The 23,982-nt window shown below is 38.2% G+C and overlaps 1 protein-coding gene across 2 annotated transcripts; it reads right to left on the bottom strand.

Annotated features, from left to right (window-relative positions):
- Window positions 1-137: 137 nt before the first annotated feature.
- Window positions 138-21,228, bottom strand: LOC135706989 (glutathione synthetase-like). 2 transcript variants are annotated; one of them, XM_065228705.1, is made up of 6 exons: window positions 20,964-21,228; window positions 20,477-20,689; window positions 20,115-20,287; window positions 1,307-1,349; window positions 466-1,241; window positions 138-403 (listed from the first exon to the last, which is right to left on the bottom strand). In XM_065228705.1, exons 1-6 carry the CDS (start codon window positions 21,117-21,119, stop codon window positions 277-279), a joined length of 1,488 nt encoding a protein of 495 aa, XP_065084777.1. In that variant the 5' UTR covers window positions 21,120-21,228; the 3' UTR covers window positions 138-276. The 2 variants fall into 2 exon arrangements, with proteins under 2 accessions (XP_065084777.1, XP_065084778.1); XM_065228706.1 differs by lacking the exon at window positions 20,115-20,287 and adding an exon at window positions 1,943-2,076.
- Between the last annotated feature and the right edge of the window lie 2,754 nt (window positions 21,229-23,982).

Below are 23,982 nucleotides of genomic sequence, written 5' to 3'. Positions count from 1 at the left end.
AGCTGCAAAAACTGGAAGCATGCGTTGGGCAGCAATACAAGATGGTGTCCGCTTCGAATTTGGTTGGCCCAAGACAGCGCAGAGTACGTTGAAAAGAATTTCTTTCTGTTCCTTCCATATAAATGGTACAAAATCAGTTCAATTAATCACAATGTATATAAAATAGCTCTCAACAGAAGTAAACATTACAGTACATGAAAGGAAAATGCAAAATTGTATTGATTGCCTTGGAATAGTGTCACATGCAGTATATTGGTAGTTGTTCAATTTATTCCGCTAATCAATCAAGTAAGGGCTATCCAAGGCACCCAAACCGGCAGCAACTCCTCCCTCGTTGGCACTAGACAGTTTGGTTCGCAACATGTGACCGACTTGTTTGTTGTACAGGATCTTGTCCTTTGTTCTGAAATTGAATACAAAAATTTAAAAATTCTACTCGACAACAGCTGTCCGCACATGTCTCACCCAATGATTGCACCGAAAATACCCAACTCCGACACCAAGTCCACGATTTGTGGGGGCATGTTTCCACCCGGACGAACCATGTAACCGCGCGACAGTGGCGGAAAGATGCGTTCCATCAGAATCCAAGCCGACCGTTCGTCTTCGTTCATCTTCTCCAGAGCCTCAGGAATGTCCACACCGTATACGTTATTGCCGCCTCCTTCGCGTTGTGGCTTCAGCACGTACCGTTCCGGGTTGGAATACGCCAACTTGACTGCCTGAGCCCCTTCCTCGCCCTTGTCCAGTGAATAAAGTCCTGTAAATATATCCTTGATGCTGTCAATTTTTGCTTCCTCGTGAATGAATCGTTTCAAGATGCTGGGTTTCGCCAATGCTTGCTGGACCTTCTTCGTGCCAGCTAGGTGATAGTGAATCGAAGGACACTTGATAGCCTTGGACCGTTCCATTAAAAGCCGAGCGGCCCATTCGTTCGGTCCGTGATAGTGACCAGGTTCGTAGCCGGCCCGGAAGTAGATGACGGTTACAACCGTATCATCGATGAGAAGGTCGCCATTAGAACCTAACTTTCCCTGTTGATAGATTTGGGTCAACGATCGGCGAATCACCGGTATGTGCGGATACGTTTCCCGGATGTAGAACTCGTGGAATCGTTGATCGCAAATGTTGTAGGTCACGTCCTCGATTACGAACATGATCGCTGCCGAGGGATTATCTTGGATCTTCCACGCTTCGACCATACCGTTGCACAAACCCGATAGGGCGTGGTTTTCCGGGAGCTTTTTGTGGAAAGTCACAAATGGTGATTATTGGAAACAACTTCTCTCTACTTGAAGGTACTCACATCGACCAGTTTATCCGCATGTCCCAGCTCCTTCAAGATGAAGCTATTGATAGAAGTATCATGCCAAATTTTAAATCAAAGAAATAAAGCGATAAATCGTTACTAAATTTCAATGGTTTCGTCTTCTCCTTTTTTTAGAAAACAGCATGCAAAATTAAAGGATAAATCACTAAAAGTCTACATACTTCTGTAGAGGAAAATCAAAATCAATATCCTCAAGAGGAAATAACAGAGTGAAAGGTATTTTTTCACTTTGATTGATAAAGTAGAGAAACATAGAACAGAAGCGAAGAGATAGAGTTCTAACACCAAATCGAATAAATGTTCATGAAATTGAAGACTCATAAGGTTAGCTTTGTGCAGACAAATGCGAATTTTTCTTTCTCAAGTGCGCCGTGCTCAGTTAATATAATAGCGATCAATACAACAACTTAAACTCGGCTACTGTTAGCCACCATATTACCACAGCTATTAGCCAATCAGATTGTGATCTGTTTCTATTATATATAAACAATATCATGTTAGAAATAAAGGAAAACACCATTCACTACAACCACGAAAATAAATTAACTGAGGAACTATTTGGTTTAAGGCTAATTCAGAAAAAGTTATAGAAAATATTAAGGAAAATTATACCTATGCATCGGTGTCATAAAAGTCGAGATACCGCCAAAGCTGGAGGCGATAGTGTTGATTTCCACCTGTTTAATAGCGTTCGATTCGAGAAAATTTGCCAGATAGTCAGACCGGAGTAAACCGAGCGAGAGCGGCTGGAATAAGGAAAATGGCGGGTTTTTTGTTGTTGCAGTTTATTTTCCAAATTTGATCTCTGTTGTAGAAAAGCATTAAATGGACTGTCTGTGACAATAGTAAAACGGGGCAGAAATTTGAAGCCACTTTGCTCAAGTTTTTCCCAGGTCCCACAATCCGATCTGAATACTATATAAAATGCGAGTTTTCGAAATCTACACGTGGAAAGCATGAGGTGAATCGAATTTTGGCTCCGGGATTCCAATTTAGGCATGCAAACACATGAATTAATTATCCCAAAACATTGAAATACACCACTACACTGCGGGAACTGAGAATCTAACTACCGGTATCATGCGTATGTCAGTTGTTAAACCAAATCAAACCAAATTGTATCGCCAACAGCTAAAAAGGAGATTAGGATAATCATGAAAGTGGTGCGTTACAACCGTTACAACCTGCAGCCGTATCAGCATGTGTTGTTCCTGGAGCGGGAGTATCTTTTTGAAGGTCACAAATGTTTGATTGTACACCCAACATAAAAATGGAAGATTGTATTGCTTACTTGAAAGACTTTTTTCGTAATGGATCGTAAACATCCGAGAAAATACAACATGGACTGTGGCACAGAACAGAAGGGGAAGTGCAAACAAATCGGTGAATCAAAAAGTGGTACGTTTTTCTGCTTAACAAGCGTTGCGTTGCGGTAGCGTTCCACACGGGCTTTATATGCGCACTCACACTATGATAACATGTTGCCTATCTTAACTGCAGGCAATGTTCGCCAATGAATAGTGGAGCCACTTTCTGATCCGAAGTTCCCCTTCTGTTCTGTGACAGTGGGTAAATTTGCAACTAACCAAGTGTGTGTGAGGTGAAGTGCAACAGTTGATGTGTGGGAGGGGGAGGGGGATCCGAAGGTCTCGGGTTCGAGATTGTTTTTTTTTGTGAACTCGCTGCAATGAGTTGATTTTTCCGGGATTTTCCAGCAAAAACTTCTCGAGTATGATCCTTGAAAATTGTACTCATTCTGGACTGAGTGAAACTTCTATTGATTTTCCTCATATTCGAGAAATATTTCCTGGAAAAGCCCGGAGAATTTAACTCACTTATTTGAGTAAATCCACTTTTGACGAAATTGAGTCCACTGCGTCAAAATTATATAAAATGTGACACCGATTTCGATTCCCATGAATTTTTGAATCCAGACGCCTTTACCTAGAAGACTCCTAACTACAAACTGTCACACGCGCACATGAATCAACGGTACGCTGCAACCAGTCTCGATCCCAAAAACCTTCGGATCCATAGGCCTACTTGTTCCTCTACAACACATCATCGCTTTTAGAGGGTCACAGCTTTTACAAATGATAAATGCAAGCAGTTGCTCACTCAGTGACGGGTTGTGTTTGCCTTATTATCTGTTGGGCGAATTTAGATTCGTACATTGTCTCGATACCTATACCAACACACAACGGAAGGTCAACTTAGCACAAAGACAAATCCACTACATTAGCAATGTAGTCCACTCTTCACTTTTGCATACAACACGCAGCGGGCAAGAATGTTACACCATATAGTGTCAGGAACAGGGAATCGAAACACAGAAAGCAACCATTAAGAAAGACAAAACTCTTGCGATGACTACTACGATAAAATCTCTGTCTTTCTCTCTGCAATATAGCTTGATCGGAACGGTAGAAGAAAAACAATATATTGCCATTTCAAGGGGAAAATCAACGCAACTGAGGACGCGGCTTGATTTGAACGATGAAATGACAAAACAAAAAAATCCCCATTTACTTACGTGTATCGATTTCCTGCGTGTGTCCGTGAAGTAGCCTACAAACAATTGTGTCGTTTCCTTTTACAGTTTTGATCAAGATATTACAGAGGTAGATTTTTATGAAAAAACGCAATTATGTCCTAATTGCTTGCCGTTTCTGACAAAACGCAATAGTTTGGCTCGTAAGTCGCTTGTCATATTGCCATTTTGAGATATTTTTAATTCCCTGGTAAAGACGATTGGTAGCTAGCGTTTAATTACAGCCCAGGGGTGTGTGAATAGTAATTATTACACAAGAAAAAAAAATCGATTTTAATTCATTACAATTTTAAGTTTTTGGAACTCCGAGATTGGACAGCTGGATACAACTTGTCAGGATTGAGATACCTAGGATTATAATTTTCCACACTGTTACTGTAACCGTATTTGAAGATCGTTGTAATTAATGCAAGCTTTCCGGTATCTGAAGTGAACGATTGAAGATATACATAACAATTTGGTTCAGTATACTTTAGGAAATTCCATTTTAAATAGGTTACTCCAAAAATAAAAATACACAAACTTACAGATCCACCCAATCATGCCCAAAGCTGTACCAATAAATCTCGAATACTTGACCAGCTTGTGAAAGATGAACATTAGACCTGTTCATTTTAAACGAAATGTTCGGAATGTAACGGGTCAACCGTGATTACTGTTCGTCATGTTAATTTGAACTTTTGTGCAAATTTTCAGCAAAATCGGTGTTGATTTAGAGGTGCTTCTAATTAATTTTATGTTTTCAAGGTAATTTACGGCTTATAATATTTGTATCTCGAGACTGAAACAACGAAAGCTGCTGTAACAACTTTCATAGCAAAGCTTAATGTGTTATCTACCAACTTTGTGGCCAAAGGTTGACTATTCGAAGTGATTTTATTGAATTTTCACTTAGTTTCATGCTCGAAGATATCTTAAAATGTGAAGAATTTTAAAGTATTTGTTCTACGAATTTTCCACCCGTATGATATAAAAATGTGTAGTGTACGGCATAATGTTCCTCATATTGTTCTAGAAGTTTCATTCCAACATAGTTTTCGTGTATATTTCATAGATTGAGAGATAAAAATCAGAAAAGAGGCCGTTTAGCTAAAATTCACAAGACAACAGAACCAATAAAAGTCATTTAGATTGACAGAACATAGTTGCATTGCTTTTCAATGACGACCGATGACTGTTTCATTGATATATGATTTTTTCATAAATATGAATCCTCAGTAGACGTGTTTTTTTTATCAAAGGCAGTTACTAGTTTTTTTTTACTATAATTTACTAGAATATAACAAATCAAGAAGACTGGCAACTCTTCCATTTCCCCATACGAACGCTATGAGACAGGTACAATCGCGTCATCCGCTTCGAACGTATTTGATAGCAAAGATTACATCCTCAGAAGAAGGGTTTGAGTATTTGCTCATTTGAAATACAGCGGGATGAAATTGTGTCAATCTACCTTTAATTTATTTGTTGATAACCTTTAACTTAATTACCGACGCTGTTCTGTATTCAAAACTACACTTTGACAGATTTAATACTGTCCCAACTTTTGAATTACATGCGGTATATGGATTGATGTTCGTTGCTATTTTTTACCACAAGTACCTAAACTAGCTACATAACAAGAATTAAATGAGCATTACACATCAACCTGTTATAAAAAGACCACACTAGTAGAAACACATAATTTGGTATTTAGCCTCACTATTGAATACCAGGCACCCACCGAAACACATTTTAAATGAGTGTCTATATTATGCGCCCAGCCTATCATCCCAAATAGCATTTCTTGTTTTATTGCACTCTATTAGTGGTTATTGAGATCAATTTCATAAAACCGCCAATAAAATTAATAGCTCCAGCACAACCTTTTGATAACCGCTATAAGATCGTCATACAGCTTAGTGGACCACTCTTGATAAGGTTTATAAAGCATGTTTGAGAATCACAATAAAGCTGTCTTAAAACCTTTTGTCAGGAAGCCTCATACTCTACAAAAGGTTCTCATAGCCTCTATAAGAGTAATATTGTATCCAATTAGTTTTATTACGCTTTGGTGAAAATCAGTTATAAAGCCAATTTAATTTCTATTGGCATCAAAGCAACCGCCATAAATTAGCTTGTTGTTGTTCTGTTCTGCTGAAACTTTTTTTCCAAACGGAAATCTTTAGCGGTAAAAATAGGTTTGAGTGTTGGTGTCAAGATCACCATGCCATCAATTTTGTTTCATGGCGACATTAGTGAAAATTTTAAAGAAAATATATGACTTTTTAGAAGTTCCAAAACATATGCGCTTGAAATGTTATCGTGTATATTGAGATAATATGAGCGTTAAATAAATGCGCCTCCAAAATAATTCAAGTTAACAAAAAAGATTGTTTCAGAAATCAAATGAATTTGATGGAATTACCTTAATTTTACAGAAAATTGATCTCAATACATAAATTCATACCAATGCACACTGGAAATCATTTCGGATCTCTTATTTAGCCATTATTTTATTGAAATTTCTTGGATTTTATTCCAAGGCTAATGGCATTTTCATAATGACAATATGGCGACAGAGGACAGCAGGCAAGAAAAACACCAAGCGCAATTTCTTAAAATGTCTAATGCTTACATTGCACACTGGGTCAGGAATGCAACCTAGCGGATCAAAATTAATAACTCCGAAACGAAGCATTTCCGCGACTTGGTGTCTTCGGCAAAATTTCTCGTCATAATAAGGACCATCTATTGACATAAACAAATAGTTCAAAACTCTTCCGCAAAGATGGTGCCACAATCTAACTTCTTTCTCTGACGTTTTGAAGACTTGATGTTTTGAGCAAAGTTGTTTATCTTGACAAAATAAACAGCTATTTCAAAGACGTTAAATTTCCACTGTCTACTGGTTCCAAGTTATATGGAGTTAAAGAAAAAAAATGTTGAAAATATGGTTTTTTTTTCTGTTTCGGTTTTTTTTTTGCTTACAGCTTTATAATGTTTTATTATTCTCTTATGCAAATACATTAAATAAATAGATTTTGTGAAGAAACATACTGGATTAAACTTCAAATTTCAAAGATATTGTTGAAAAAACGAGAAAAAAAAACACAATTTTTGAACATTAATATCTCCCAAAGCGCAAAAAATCGCAACCTGTCGACTTTCTCTTTCGTTGATAACTTATTCACAGAACCGTTTCTTGATGTGTTTGTCGTATTGGATGCTAGATAAAAGCTTCTTTTATCGATTTATGTGCTGAAAATACCTGGGAATGTCTTTACATGACCGTGGGGATGCAAAGAGAAAGTTGACGAAGCGAATCTGTCAATATTACTTAGAACCTAATGCAATGTTCAGCTTGAATTCATTTTTTTATTTGAGGGCAAATGTATATTCCTATTCTACGGGTGCAACCGATGAATTTTACAAACATTTAGAAAAGTTTTGAATGGTACATTAACCTTTATGAAAAGTTATGCGTGATTTCAACCTTTTTGCCCTAGGACTGTCACCATTTCGACCAAGATTCGACCGTGTCACCCCATGTAAATGCGAGCGAGACGTATACACGAAATGTTTTCATGCTCATGCCAACAATTTTGTTGATTTTCTTTGCGCTCCGCTTGGAAGTACCGGAAAGTTTTGATTCTTTTCTATGTTGTAAAAATAAACCACCTATTTACATTTCTGACAAGTCGCAACTGAATGCTTATAATTGTTTTAAAATAACTGTTTGATGGCCAACTAGTTTTATTGCGCTTATTTATAAAGCAACGAAAGGATTAATTTTTTGGTTTTATAAGGGCAATTTATATTACTTTTTTGTATACTTCAAAGCAATCATAAAACCTTTCATAAGTGAAAATAGCATAAGCATCAGTTGGTTTTTTAATTAGCTTTATAGGGGTTTTGTAGATAGCTATAAGAATGTTTCATGACTTGCATTGTATATGACCGTCATAAAGCTGTAGGTAATGGTTGCAGCTGCAATAAAACCTTTATAAATTTGGAATATAGCCAAGCAGCTCTAGATTTGTTACTTGGGATCCGTAGTCATTCCTATAAATCTCTAAACCACGTCTCCGCCGATAGAAAAGTGCTACTCCCGTCAAAACATAAAGCTCGCTTCAAAGTAAACCTGGACGCACGGTTTAATACACCACCGCGCTCCTGGTGGTTGGAACAAAAAACGTTTGACGGGCATTTGTTGATGTTTCATTGACGAAGAAATTGGTGAAAAGTTTTTCTCGATTGATCGAAGCATCCCGAAATTACGGATCATGGAACTTGAGAAAAGAAAATTAATTGTGCCACAAACATCTAGAGAACCCTCCGTGGTCTGTCTCAAAAATAGCAAAAGTGTTAACATTCCCAAAGTCTTGTAACGGTACAAGGATACTCTGAGTATGGATAGAGCACAGCACATCCATCATAAAAGTGGCACTAGGGACAAAGAGCTGAGGAGAAAGGTGTTGAGGTACGTGAAAAGCAACCCAGGTGCGTAACATCCTTTCAAGAGAAGGATATAAGTCTTTTTGTGCAGGTAAACATCCGAATCGCTCCCTGAAATAAAATTTAGTGGCCAAAAAGCGACCACGATTACTATACGAACGAGTTTTAATGGATGACGAAACATATGTCAAAATGGATTATAAACAAATCCCCGGACGAAAATTTCTTTTGAAAACTGAATAAATACCCTTTTGTTTGACGTTTTGATCAACCGTGTATGTTGTTTAATTCTTGAGTTATGATCACTTGAATACGTCCAAATTTACTTTGAATCGGGCTTTAGTGCACTTCTCGATTGTGCTATTCGTGAGGAACACCCATGCAGTCTAACTGCGATCACCCAGGTACGAAATTTATCTCTCCTTTGTCTCTTTCTCCTACCGAAGATAAAAGACACTCCCGTATATGAGAGCAGTACAAGTAATTTTTGCTCCACTCCGAGTTTCTAGCTCATCCCTGGTGACAACTTATATTTTCTTTTGTGGAACTCCCAGAAATGATAGAGAATAATCGAATAACAAGACCACATGACCTTGGAAACATGTCCAGATGTTCTGGATGATGGGTTCAAATAGACAAAATTAGTGTCTATCATAATCATGCCAAGTGACATATCAAATCACATCTACTCAACGAAATAACCAATGGCACACAAAACAACAACCACAGAGCCAAAAGACCACCATAGAACCGGTTCCGTATAGTCCGGATTATGGTTCCTTATGATAATATTAGATAACAAGAGCCACATGTGAAAAGGGCATACAAACCAACAACATCATTGGGAAGAGTCATTATCACCCTGCCCTGGTGATAATGATGATTTGCATTGGTGTCATATGGGTGACGAGAAAAAAGACACAAGAGTTGAAGAATTTCCTGCAGGTGAATGAAGAATCGGTTCCGGATATTCCGGATTATGATTCCATATGGTCAAATTAGATATGTGTTATAACCATATCAGGCGACACATCAAATCACATCTACTAGTCGAAATATAACCAATGGCACTCAAAAAAACAATCATTGAACTATATGACCACTACAGAACCGGTTTCAGATATTCCGGATTATGGTTCCGTATGGGCAAGTTCGTTATCTATCAGAATCATAAACAGTGATATATCAAATTACATCTACTAACCGAAATATGACCGATAAAACAACAAAACAACAATCATTGAGTCATATGATGAACGTAGAACCGGTTGAGCTGGAAAATGGATACTAGACTGATGCAAAATTTGAATTTTTCGCTCCACAATGCTTAAATGGTTTCGAATCGGGTCCTGATTAGCCTCCCAAAGTTACAACTCATTTTATTAGAAACAGACTTCGCACAAGCCATTTGAAGTTTACATGTAAATTACTATGGGAAATCCCAACTTTTTGTTCATTGCCTTCTAGTATGTTTCCATATTGAGCTGCAAAACAGTTCGATAGCCATTCGTATAGAAAATTTTCTCAGCTACAACTTTGCCTAAGATTGTTTCTATGTAAAACGAGACAGGAAAAAGTTATTAATTATTTAAGAGATTGGTAAACTTATGACATGATCAAGCAGCTGCTCTGTAGGCAACACTGTATTTTGCAGTGTGACATAGTAGCCATGATTTTTGTGTCCTATTCAACGCCCCAGAAACACCAATGTTGCCTGCTGAGCAGTTAATTGAGCATGATCATAAGAAATCAGCGCATTGAACCATTGATAACTTTCGATCCTTGCATTTAATCAAAAAGTGGTCTTGAGCAAAGTTGTAGCTGGGAAAATTTCCTACAAGCACAGTTGTTTGCTTTTAAAGCAGACCGATATGGTGAATTATTAGATAGACATGAACAAAAATCTTGGTTTTACCATAGTAATTCCCATACAAACTTCAAATGGTTTGTGCCATCTCAGTTTCTCACCAAATGGGTTCAAATTTTGAGAGGTGAGTCAGAATCCGATTTGGAATCGTTTAAGTATTGTGGAGCGAAAATTTCAAATTTTGCATCACTCTAATGGATACACTACCGGAAAGTGTTGATATCTTTTTTTGAGCCAAATGTTTGCGGAATTTGAAAAAAAACTCTCTCTGGAAATAGACGATGTCATGGAGAGCATTGAACACGATTCTGAAGCAGACCGTCTATTTCCCAGTAAAAGCGTATAGAAAAACGAATGACCCATGCAATTGACATTGACATTTGACTATTTCCAGCATGTTGTTGGATGATGTACTTACACTAGTCCACTAGCTGTCTAGCTGTTCTATCATTCTGGTCATCGGAATACTTGATAAGTGGGTTGCATGTAATAACAGGTAAGTCAGCAAATGAGCTTGATGTATGCCACACTATAATCAAATTCATCAGTCCGCATCGTGCTCTCTTGCCGTGCGGATCTATTTGCTTTTTGCTGAAGGAAGTGTTACTACCTAAGCTACAACAAATTGTTCTACCCTTTTCGACTCTTATTCCTCTTCGAACCTTGTTTGGACCCTACCCGAGGTAATCCTTCGATTTGGAAAATTCCTCTTCGATCCTTCAGATTCTTATAGTAATCTGCTTGGAAGTCGATTTGGATAAAAATTTACTGCCGCCATGGCGCCTAAGCGCAAAAGAAAAGGGCAATCTCTTGATCCCCCTTCTGATGAAATTAATTTGATCAATCAATTTGATTTGCTCACGGATGGTGAGAATGATCCATCATCCAGGAAAAATTCTAGTAAACTTTCCCGGCTTAATGCCAAGAAGGAAAAGATTCCCCCTATTGTGATAACCACTTCCGATTTCCATGCTCTTCGCATGGAACTTTTGAACTTCGTGAAATTTAAGTTGTCACTGCAAATTGGACGTCGGGGTGAATGCCGTGTATTGGCTGAAACCTTGGACGGATTTAAATGTCTTCTCAAGTATCTTACTGAGAAGAAGCACAATTTTTTTTACTTACGACACCAAAACTGAACGTGTGTTCAAGGTTGTCATGAAAGGACTGCCCAGTGGTGAATCCCTGGATCAGATCAAAGAGGAAATGGCAAAATTACTTGGAGTTGTGCCACTCCAAGTAATCAAAATGAAAATTAAATCCCGTCCTGGAGATTCATGCAACGGGATTTCTAATGATTTTTATTTAGTTCACTTCATGTATAGTGAACTAAACAACCTTAAGGTCTTATAACCTTAAGGTGCCAGGGATGGGGTCACGCACGGAACAAAAAATTGCTACGTGCCAGCTAGGGTAGAGCACTACTTCGTCGTGGGCGCATTTCCGTTCTATCGATCAGAAAAGATCAATAATATCAATGATTTCACCATGCACAAATCAAAAATAGGTTTGTTCTGATGCGTAAGTTCATTAGCTAGCTACAACATAAATCCAGTTAGAGCGCATTATATGAATATTTACGCTCATTGTTCTCAAAACAAAAGAAGCGCTCCTAGCGAATCCTCTTTTTCTACGTTTATCCGAAGAAAATCTAATGGCGTTTCAATGCGTTAGGACGGAATTGAAACTCGTAGAACGAATTTAGAATCAAGAAGCAGTGTTAGATTTTAAACAATATCTCAACAATTTGTGACTCTTTATCAAATCCAATGGTACGTATGGAAAGGTGAATGAATTTAGAAGTCATCTTTGACAGAAATATTCCATTTTTTGTTTAAACTCGTTCAGAAAAGAGAGGTAAAGCAGCGGGTAGAAATCAAAATACTAACCAACGTATTTCTAACGGAAATTTTGAAAATTTTGACTTAGGAAGCATTACTGCCCCTAAAATGGAATTTTTACAGAAATCATTAATTAACATGATTTCTTATATGCTTAAATCTAACTCCATGTTTGATACTATTCAAACTGGAGTAAAATATATAAGTAAAAACCTGAATATTGCCGTTATAACTGAAACTTTCCTTAAACCTGACCATAAGGTTAGGAAGGACGCAAATTATTTCATTTATAGAAATGATCGTCTTGATCGTGGCCTGTGGTGGCGTTGCCATCATTGTTCATAGACGAATCAAACATAAAATTCTTTCTTCATTTGAAACCAAAGTTTTTGAAACTTTGGGAGTTTCTGTTGAAACAAAATTTGGACAACGTTTATACGTTTATAGCTGCCTATTTGCAATTTCAATGCGTAGGCCAGCAACTTAGCAACTTCAGAAACTTACCCGTCATAGGTCTAAATTCTTCATTATTGGTGATTTTAATGCAAAACACCGCTCATGGAATAATACTCAAAGCAATTCCAATGGTAATATTCTGTTTGATGATTGTTCTGCAGGTTATTACACTATTCAATATCCAAACAGCCCAACATGCTTTTCTTCTGCAAGAAATCCCTCAACTATTGATTTGGTCTTAACTGTTTCATGTAAACTTTGTAGCCAATTGGTTACCCATGCTGTTATGCTGACTTCGGTTCTGATCACCTTCCAGTAACTTTTGAAATATCCCAAGAAATAATTTCTAATCCCCACAGCTCTACTTTCAATTGCCATAGAGCTGATTGGGAGTAATATCGAACATTTATGGAATATAACTTCGATCCAAACCTTCCTTTGCAAACCAAAGATGAAATTAATTATGCTCTTGAATCTCTGACTACTTCTATAGTTGAAGCAAGAGCTGCCTCAGTTCCAAAAAGCGAGGTTAAATTCGATTCAATTATAATAGACGACGATCTTCAGCTCTTGATCCGTCTTAAAAATGTCCGTAGGAGACAATATCAAAGAACACGCGATCCTGCCATGACAGTTATCTGGCGGGATCTGCAAAAACAAATTAAAAAGCGATTCTCTGCCCTGATGAACAAAACTTCTGAAAATAATGTTTCTAAATTAGACCCGAGTTACAAACCCTTTGGGAAACTCACAAAAATTTGAAAAAAAACATCAAAAGCCTATTCCAGCGCTTAAAGAAGGTGGTAAAATTTTGATCACAAATTTGAAAAAAAGGTCAGAAACTTGCTAAGCAATTCGAGACTTCCCATAAGGGCCCATGCATTAATTATGTCACGCTAAATCGGGCAAAAAAATACCCCCTCCCCCTATCGTGACGTTTTTCTTATACTAAATGTATTGCTAGTAACAAAATCTTAGAGGGGGTTCTTTAATTTGTGACAAACAGTGTATAAGGTAAAGGAAAACGGGGCGGAAGGGAGAAGCGGTGGATGATGTTTTCAGAATTTTACGTGACTTTCTAAATGGATACTCCCTTACGGTATCTTTTTATAGCCCGTTTTTTAGATAGACTTTCCAAAGTTTAACAGAACTGTGAATTACTTACGTTGTGCTGAAATTCTCGCTTCTCCTCTGTGTCGGATATTTATCCAATCATTTTCTGAAGCACGCAAACCAAACGACATCAATCTTAAGAAGATGATGTTCTAGACCCAAGGTACTGATATAAATCACATTTAGGCTATAAAATTTGTGTTAACTGTAAAATTATACTGTGGGAAATCTTTAATGGAAAAATTTACTAACGAAAATAAAAGTTATAAAAGCTCATAATGAACTTCAAGCTTGGATCATATAGCCGCTGCAGATCAAAAATCCGTCCGAAGGTGTAAGTAAACTGATCAGAAGGTGGTACATAAGTTCAAGCAGAAACCTGTAACTAGTGTAACTCTACTGTCTGTTTCCGGTAAGTTCTCAATAGCAAGAGGCCTCTCGAGCTGGGTCTCAAGGTGCGCTTACTACTGGGCAATCGGAGGGGCTACGCGACCAAACGTGCAGAATACTGTCACCTGATTAACGTTATGGAAAAAATTGCAACTGTGGTTCAAGATGGAACATTTTATTGAGGACAGCTATTGTTTGAGAGGGTTGGTTTATACTACTACTATTGTGGTGTGGGTGTAAAGTGCGTTGTTTATTCTTGAAAAACGTACCGGTACTGCTGATAATGATGACTGATGATGGACGACTTCGACGACGCGCTCGCTGGACTCAGTGTGCTACGAGTTCTGCCAGATTCGGTGTGGCGATCGTGTTCAAAGTTGGCTGAGTGGCGGTGTGAGGAAGGCCGGAGTGACTCTACCGAGAGGGAAGGGTTCCCGAGACAAATTCCTTCCAGCCGATTATTTTTGGTCTAGCTTGAGGAAGGCTAGTTGCTTTACTTTTAGACCTAGCTAAGCCCGATCACGTGCGCGTCGGTTGATCTTGACAACGGAAAAAATGGCGGTATGTACCAAACGATAATACAAAAGGTCCTGTGAGGTTATCTAATGGACGTTAGTTCAGCCGTTAGCTATAGTTTGGGCAGAGAACTATTTACATGAATTGAGCTGTGGTGCAGCAAATTGTCACACTCGATTATGACCACTCACTACTGGCTATTTCAAGCACTTTAACTGTTCAACACCTTTCACACGTGAACACCTGGATAGTTATGAGGAATGGCGGGTCGTTCGTGGGCTATCTGACCTCTGTCCCTTCGCTTTTCCGTCACTCCATCCCAATCCAAAAAATCCTTTCTCCATTTTCCCGCCTGCATCTCCTTGTAGTAGTTGCACCCACTGTACTGTAACCTATCCCCACTTTACTGTTATACAATTTAAAGTTTAAACAATTCCCTGCTAAAAAATTGGCAATATTTTAATACATAATCTTTTTATAATCCTACTAACCAACACCAAATACCTTATAAAAACGTGACAGTACATTAAAAAATTATGCACAAGTTAAGAATCATACAAATCTTGTAACAAACGGTTACAAACCTACTGCTAGAGATATCGTAAGAAAACTTGGTACCTCACCAAGTTATGTGCAAAAAGTTAATAGTAAAACTGGGTTACATACATACAAGGTATAGAACTTCTCAAATCGCGATGAATGTCAGAACTCTGCGGACAAAACATGAGCTCGCAAGTATTACACAACACTTCTCACTAAACCAGAGTGCTGTGTAATGGACGACGAACCATACGTGGAAGCAACCTTATGGCAACAGTCTGAGCAAGAATATTTCGATGTAAAGGGTAAATCTCGCGTAACATTTGAAAAGGGCCTATTAGCTTTTGTTAACAAAACTTGTAGTGCCCTTTTCGCGTGAACTGAAGGTCGCTTACGCAAACTACTAACCCCATATTCAATGGTGTTGTTGGTCTGCATTAGGGGTTTCGTCCGATATTTTCGCTACTGTTTGTAATTTTGTTTTAGAATACTGTTAATTTTGATTTAAGCCTTTATTAAGGAGATTTTTAGCCGTAGGTTAGTTCATCTCCGAGCGAGGGGAGCGACACATCTAAATCTCAATTCTAGATGCTGCTAGCGAATCAATCCATCTACTTGCATCGCGCATCATATTTTTGCAGGAAAACGTCATCAATCTTCCTTCTATCTACTAAGCGGGCGCGCAGCAAAATACAATTTTTCCTGCATCGTAGATAGAGTCGCCTCCTCGTCTCCGTTTTTTCCCCTTTATTTACAAGACTTTTAGTTATAGGCTGGTTCTCCATCTTTGAGTTGAAATCAACTACTAAAAACGTTAATCATCATAATGTGATTTAAAGTGAGTGAGATTGATAGATAAAGGGAGCTACGTACATGGAGTGATTCATACTGCTTCTGACAGCACTCACATCCAGAGGGCGAGAAGCCTTCAACCGTATGGTGGAAAATCGACCTGAGAATGTATTGCGAGATTCCCTTTTAATTAAAACTATTAACAATTATTCACTTGTACGGAATACTATTTCTACATCAATATTCAACAATCAACTACAAAGATCAGAATGTAGACATTTTCTCATAGATTGAAACAATGTTTGTAGAGGAATGACCGATTTTCCGAAAATCTCTATACTGTAAAACTGGTTTATCCACCGCGGCGGGCGACATATGTGGGATTTGATGGTGGAAAGTTACTGCCGATACTCGCACAACTGTCCCATATGAATTTTCATCATTTTTGAGTTAACCTTGAGAATGGTGTTTATTTTCATTGATCTTTAAGAAATCACACTGAAAATTACATTTATATGGGCAAAACGTAAAAAAATATCAAACTAGGTCAGTCCCATATTGAAAGTACCCGCATAACTGTCCCATTTGTCACATAAAAATAAATTGAATTAAATTTTCATTTGTTAAGGATTGCACAGTCACGTATCGTGATTTTAATATTTTTTTATTGTTAATGAACTATAAAAAATATTCCGAGTTAGTATAAAGTGCATGTATTTGATCAAATTTCACTTAACTATGCTTAATTTGCCTTAACGGGTAAACGTTCCCAGAACAGCTTTTGCTCCTCTCCGATGAGACGCAACATTACATTAAGGAACGTGTCCTTACCAGAGGCATCAAGTCCAGCAGGATTTTCTTGGATTTTAAAGAGTTTTCCAAAATAAATCCTTCAGCGGTGGCCAACTTAAGCAGTTTCTTGGAAAACAAAGAACAGGTTTGGAGTTCTCTGTCGCCTGTAACAGAGCCGCTGTACTGCAATCCCAAGCTGCTCTTTTGAATTACGATCCGCCTGATTTTGTCAATGTATGGCCGCTTCTTACATTGGTTCAGGGTGTATTGACTGACGATGAAGGTAGATTGAAAAAAAATCAGTTACTTGCATATCCAATGCTTCGACACTTTTCTTCGCTTTTCCAACGACATTGACAAACTCTGGATAGGTAACTGGCGGAGTTTGGCGCATAACTTTCTCCACAGCAGCGTGAAAAGAATCTGCCGCCATGAAAGTATGGCCAGACTCAAAAAATTTGAGGACTATTTCGTTCGTCTGAATTGATGGGGAGTTGACCAACAATATCAAATGAAGACATAGTCCCCAATTTTTGTTTTGAGCGGCGCAGTTATCAAGCCAAAATGTTATTTTCCGAAGATTGGCCAAATGGTTGATGACTCGATGAAAACAGCTGATAATGTCGTTTGCTGACCTGCCTGCTACAGCTTCATGCCACAGGCACGCTGATACTGCGTTGGACTTGGCATAGTTCCCAACTGGAGCGAAAATTTCGTTGAACGCCAGAAGACGTTGGGAAAAAACGATCGTCTTGAAACTTTCAAGTCGGGGTAACTGAATGACCGAAAACGAATATTTTGAAAATAAAATGCTTTTATGTTATTGGAAAATTTATCAAGCAACGCGAAAAGTACTAATCCAATGCTAATTTCGAAATGCACTTCTTACGTCTAAAGTAAACAACTCAAGCGATAGTGCGCAATGGGACTGGTATGCGAGTACTTTTGCGCTCGTCAACGAAAGTACTCGCATACCAGTCCCATATGATTTCGACTCATTTTTCTCGTGATAAACAAAAGTGTTAATTATATTTTAGTTACACATGATATTGTTATGTTGTAATGCAACTAATTTCAGCAGTGGTGCTGTACTTGATAATTAGAATCAACGAGAAAACAAAAAATTACATAAATGTGCAAAGTTGTCTTTTTCTCAACATGGCGATTTTTCAAATGGGACTGACATGCGGGTATGGGCAGAGTAGTACCCTATTAAATCTGGTTTTACTTCAAGTCCGGCAGCTTACAGACTCCAATACCCGACGAAACCCATAGTTTGCATAGACAAGATTCGATTCGCGCGAAAAAGGCTTTACAAGTTTTGTTTGGCTGCTGATTTAGTGAAAAACCCACCAGGACCGAATTTCCTACAAATGCTGGAACAACAGTAGATCAAGCACTTAGTGAGTTCAAGTTTTAATTTGGAGCAACCGTCTCGTTTGGCACAATCACATCGATGAGAAGCAATTTGCAGTGAGGATCTTGCACTTGAAAATTCAACTTTAACCGCAGGGAGGAAGCCATTCAAACAAGTTCTACATCCCCGTCAAGCAATTGGGATCACTTACGTCACCTGGCTATGTGGTTATGTGGATCAAAGAAATGGTACTGCATTGGGAGATGCATTTTGATCCAGCATAGGTAACACGAGCGGCTGGCTAATTACAGCTCATTCGGGTGAGACACTTCCTTTCTATATGGTTACGTTATGTTTAAATCAGTTTTTATAAAAAAAAAACTTCACCAAATAATGTTCTAAAATTTAAATTGAGGAGCTCGGCTAACTTAGTAGAAGATCATGGGTTTACTCCCAAGCTCCTCCAAAACAAAACAATTACTATGGTCGCATCGTCTGTTTAAGCAAATCTTGACCAACCCATCCTACCCAACTATCCAACTTTGTAGCATCAATGAGGGCGTCGGTAAGTCGCTGGCCTCCCGTTAAGTATGAGTTACATCAACAACATCCTTCCTTTTCCCGTAACGGAGAAGATGGGCGTCGCTGGCAATGGTAATTGTCATGCTTTTCCTGTTCTGAACTTTGATTGGAGAGCTATTAGTTCCCAAATAGTTTTCCTTAAACAATCAGAATAAGAACGTTAAAGTAGATACATGACAGTTGACAGTATGCAATCTACGAATTACTTTGTACGCAACGCAAGAAAAGCTAGAAATGTAGTCTCCCCAATTACTAAATGTTAAGAAATACGTACCAGCTGCGACTGTGTAAACGCTCATGAGCAATGTCAATAAAAAAATGGATTAATTAATGAAGAGAAGAGTTCTTCATTCCTTTATTTAACGTTGGTTCTGTTCCGCAATCTAGTCCCAACCACCGACGGACATCGATAGCCATCCATTGACGGCAATCGAATATGCAGGAAGGCAGCTTCTACACACCTGCGTAGGATATCGTACCCATCCAACACACATGGGCCGCGAGCAACGGCTTTACTTCCCTTCCGAAGGAAGACGTGACCAGAGATTTTTATGCCTCAGAAAAATCCCACCGACCTCGGCTGGGATAGAACCCAGACCCATTTGGGTGTTAGAAAGCAGTCACGCTTACCACTACACCTCCGGCGCCGGATAAAAGAGAAGAGTTAACAATACTTTTTTTCAACGATCCCTGACAATTAGAAGGAAATCGGTTAAAAACTAATGTTTTGACAAGCCTTGTTCTGTGTGCAAATATCGTTGTACACACCCTTCAATCACACCTGAGATAGCAATCTGCACTTAACGAGAAAACTCTACGTTAACCTTAATGCCTATAGGGGGGAAATATAGGCATCACCTATTAACGACCTAACACAGCTGTACGATGAGAAAATAACAAACAGGTTGTAAATAGAACAACTATCTATGATTAACTTCGGCTCCCAATCCCATTTTTACCAGCTTCTAACTTCGCTACCATGCATCCAGACTAGAAGATGAAACTGAAAGTAACTTACACATTAATCATGCAACTAAGAATTTGGACAACGAACAAAATAATAAAAAGCCGCATGCGATAAGAAATTAGAGATGGATGCATACGGCAAACAATATTAAAGCTTGAGAGTCAATTTCACAAACATTTACTATTATGTTCTGTTCAATTAATAAACCATAAATATTTTGTCTTAATGAAAAATGCGATGAAACCGAATTAAGAATCATTGAAAGTATTTGGATGAGAAGTCGTAAGTTAATGCGACCGGTTATGCATTAGAAAGGAAGTGAGTTTGATTGGAATGATGAAATCTACGAACGCGAACATGAGGCTGCGGATCAATCTTCATAAATTCTACCATTTACCAGAAAACTACTCGAAGCAATCCGCAACCTCCGTCGGCATGTGGTTTGATGAAATGAAAGTCTAAGATGGAATCCAAAACTATATAAAACTATATATATAAGGGCAAAATACAACGAATACAACAGGGAGGGAGGGAGGTAAAGATCGTGTCAAGAGATGATGATAAGAAAAGGCTCCGTAAAAACCTTTGAATGGCTTTGCTCGCCGGTCCCAGATGACCAAAGCCCGAGGCGATGGTATTTATTTCCACCTGCTTCCAGCAGCAGTAGGGTTTAGCCCGGGCGCACCGGATTGGGCATGAGTTCTCGCACTTTGTTTCCAGCATCAAATCGGATCGTAAAAGGCCCAATGAAATCGGCTAAATCGATACGAGGTGGGAATGTTGATTTAACGGGAGTTGGTAGGCGGTCAGTTCAGATTTAGTCTTTTTTTTTTTGTTAATTCGTTTCGGTCTGCCATAGCTAATATTAATATGTATGGCTATGGAGTATTTTGATGGGAAATGGAACTGTGCTTTGGTAGGGTGATAAATTAAAACAGTACATACCTGAGAGATTCCCTCCTTCAGAACGGTTTCGTAGATTTCAAACAGAGCACCAGTAAAGGCATCCACCTGAATCGTGTTCCGCAAAGTTTCCTTCAGAAATTCCTCATCGTGGGCAACATAATGCATCAGCTCGTTGAGAGTTACTTGCAGCTCAACAGCTTTCTCGAACTCCTTCCTCGGGAACGAACTCGGTGTCAAGATAAATGGAGCAAACTGGGAAAGATAAGAAAAGACAAATCATTCTGGCGTGAAACGGCTTGTAGATGATCGTGACAATGCATGTATGTCTACTTGATAGATATGCAGTAGTAGGCCTAGATTAGATTATTACAAGCCCGGAAATGAGTCAGCAGAATCAGCTCATTTGACGTTACAACATGTCTTCAGCCCACAGTGCTCACCCGGCTATGCTACATCGTTATATAATATACAAGCAATTCAAAACAACAACGCAATGTTAGTCAACACCGTAGGCAGTAGAACTCACCTGCAGAGCATCCGGGCTAAAGTTGTTCTTGGAACGCATAGCGGCTCCGTGCATGATGGCCCAGTCCTTGGCCTTCTCGATGACCTCCAGCAGACACTCCTCCTCGATAGGAATTGGAATGCATGATTCCAGCACAGGTGCATCGTTCGTAGCCATTTCAACTATTACACCAGTTTGCTTCGTCAATTGGAAATATACTACCGACTTCTAGCTGCTCTCGCTCGAAACTAAACGAAAAGCGATTCTAACCGAGCTCTAAATGGATGACAGACGAATGGATTCGGGTTAAAATACTGAAAATTGATAAGATAAACCGAATGCGTGGTTGGACACGGCAGCGATACTGACGATTTGTTTACTCGTTCGTTGCTTTGACTGTTGTTAATGTATTAGCGCTCGGATAATTCTGAAAGGGCCTATTTTTTGCTTGAAACTGAAAAATAAACGTTTAGGGCTTAGCTGTATCAACAATGTTGCGGCACGTTATTTTATTTACATCAATAGTTTACAATTTAAAATCACTCACAAAAGGATAGCTATTTTTGGCATGCTGTTTGCATTTCGCCCTATGAACAGAACACACTCATGTTGACAATTCGAGCAAGAGAAAGAGCTAGAGTTAATTTATAGTTGTGTTTGTGACAGAGTCATTCTGTATTAAGATGAATGACTCGTACACATGCGTTCACACATTCATCATAGAACAGCTGAGATGAATGATTTTATATAATATGAGCTGGCGCCGGTGGTGATTTGTTTATAGTTATTTCACTACAACGATTTAGACCTCGATTGGGGGAGCCTTGAAAGCTTACTGATTTTAAACAAGCAATAATCGTTTGTTCATGCTTTTTGGAATAACGTCCGAAACTCATAAATTTAAGCATCTCAAACTTAAGAAAGTAGATTTCTCAGACCCAGCTAATTCCATGAATTTTATAACTAGTTTTTCTTTAGATTTGGAATATTTATCATCAGTTACATCTCAAACATAGGAACCAAAATTAAGTTCTAGGAGTTTGAATTTTATAATTTTCTAAAATTCTGGGTTTGAAACCTGGTAAAGTGCACACTGAATGAATTTCTTACATTTAGGACTTAGAAAAATTGTCAAGACATACAGTGTATCTCAAAATTGAGGGTCCGTACATTTCAGAAAAACAGCTGTACGAGCACAACTTAAAAAGAAAGATTTCTAAATTTTTGGCTGCTGGCTCATCAACCATTTATTGGTTATCGGTATAGTATTGGGCTTATTTGGATAAGTGTGTAAGAGGTTAGAGCTATTTTAGACAAAAAAAAACTAGATTTCCTAAATAAAAACACATTTTCTTGAAATACAATTAGCCAAACATATTGAACTTTTGCTAATCTGTAGTCATAATAAAGATCTTTAAAATGCCCGCTAATTTTACTAAAATCCGCCTACTATGAAAAAAGTTGAAAATCGACCGTTTTACTGAAATGACTCAAACTTTATACATACTCTGCCAATAAAGTCCAAAGCCATACTGATAAATCAAGAAATAATTGTTCAACCACTAGCCAAGCTTTCAAAAATCAATCTACTAACAGTCTTTAAAAAAAATCCAATTCAGGTGTACGCTAATTTTTGAGATACACTGTATGTCCATGCACAATTCCTTACATTCTGAATGTTAAAATAAAAATGGTTTTTTAGATCCAAATTACATATGTTTTCAAGATTTTGTAACTAAAAAATAGATATCTTTGATTCAGATTTTAAGTTTTAATTCTTCGAATACATTTTGACTAGGTATATGTTTAGTATTATGTCTGCGTGAAGTCAACGATTTACATAGTTGAAGATGCTAATTTCAAATAACAGACTAAAGTGGTAAGTTGTATACGATAGATGAGGAGATGAAAGAATAGAATTGAAAGTTCCGTTAGAGTACGGCAGTGTGAAAATTGCATATAGAGAGTAGAAAGCGGACAAGCACAACTTTAGGACAACGGCGCCGGTGGTGTAGTGGTAAGCGTGATTACCTCTCACCCCAGCAGGCCTGGGTTCAATACCAGTCGGCGCCGCCGGGATGTTCTGAGGCATAACATCTCTGATCACGCCTTCCTTCGGATGGGGAAGTAAAGCCGTTGGTCCCCGGTTCATGAGTTTGATGGGTCGATAGGTAGGGTCCAGGTGTGGGAGCTGCCTTCCTGGCACGTCGGTAGCATTGGTGCTCAGCACGGAAAACAAGATCGACGGAAAAAACAAACCAAAGGAAAAATAAAAAAAAACAACTTTAGGAAGGTACAAATCGCATAATCATCTCTCTTTACCAAACTCCCCCGTTGGAGAGGGATAGTGAGGGGTGGGTTGGTAAAGGGAGATGATCAAACCGATTTGTACCTTCCTATAAATGGAAAACTCCACAAAGAAAATATGCCTGAAAAAAAAAAATTCGACGAAATTTAGTTCAAAATACATGTTAGGGATTAAAAAGGCATAGGCTTAGACAAGCTTTGACCTGGAATTCGAGATCTGAGGAAACTTACCAAGATTCTTAGACTTACACCATTTTTGAAAGGAACATTCTTCGAGATAAAAAAGTAAGATAAAATTAAGATTTAAAATTTTTGAGTTATATAAAATCAAGATTTAACTTTTATTTGCTAAGCCATTCAAACTATCCTGAAGCTGAATTCCGGGCATACATTTAATAGAAAAAAAAAATTATGTATATTTAGAAAATTTCCATCTCCATTTCCATTCTTCCATAATGAAATTCCCAAAACCTCCAAGTAGGTCATGGAGTTTTTCTGAAGTAAGATCTCTGACAAACTGCAACGAAGTTCTTTAAACTGAAGCTAGGATCCGAAGTTTATTGAACTAGATGTTAGATCTTCTAAAAAATTCCCTAAACTTTTTCAAAATTCCTTACACTAATGCGAAGTTTTACGCAGCTCCTGCTACGAAATTCGCAAAACTTCTACAAAGTTTGCTACGTTTCTCTTTGAACTTCCGCGAAGTTGCACGAACGAAATTTCTTGAAGTTGT

The sequence above is a fragment of the Ochlerotatus camptorhynchus genome, unplaced genomic scaffold (genome assembly GCF_037179485.1).
Source record: "Ochlerotatus camptorhynchus isolate MF236.1 unplaced genomic scaffold, CSIRO-AGI_Acam_v1.1 ptg000300l, whole genome shotgun sequence".
NCBI classification, from domain to species: domain Eukaryota; kingdom Metazoa; phylum Arthropoda; class Insecta; order Diptera; family Culicidae; genus Ochlerotatus; species Ochlerotatus camptorhynchus.
This window is presented reverse-complemented; position numbering and strand designations above follow the sequence as displayed.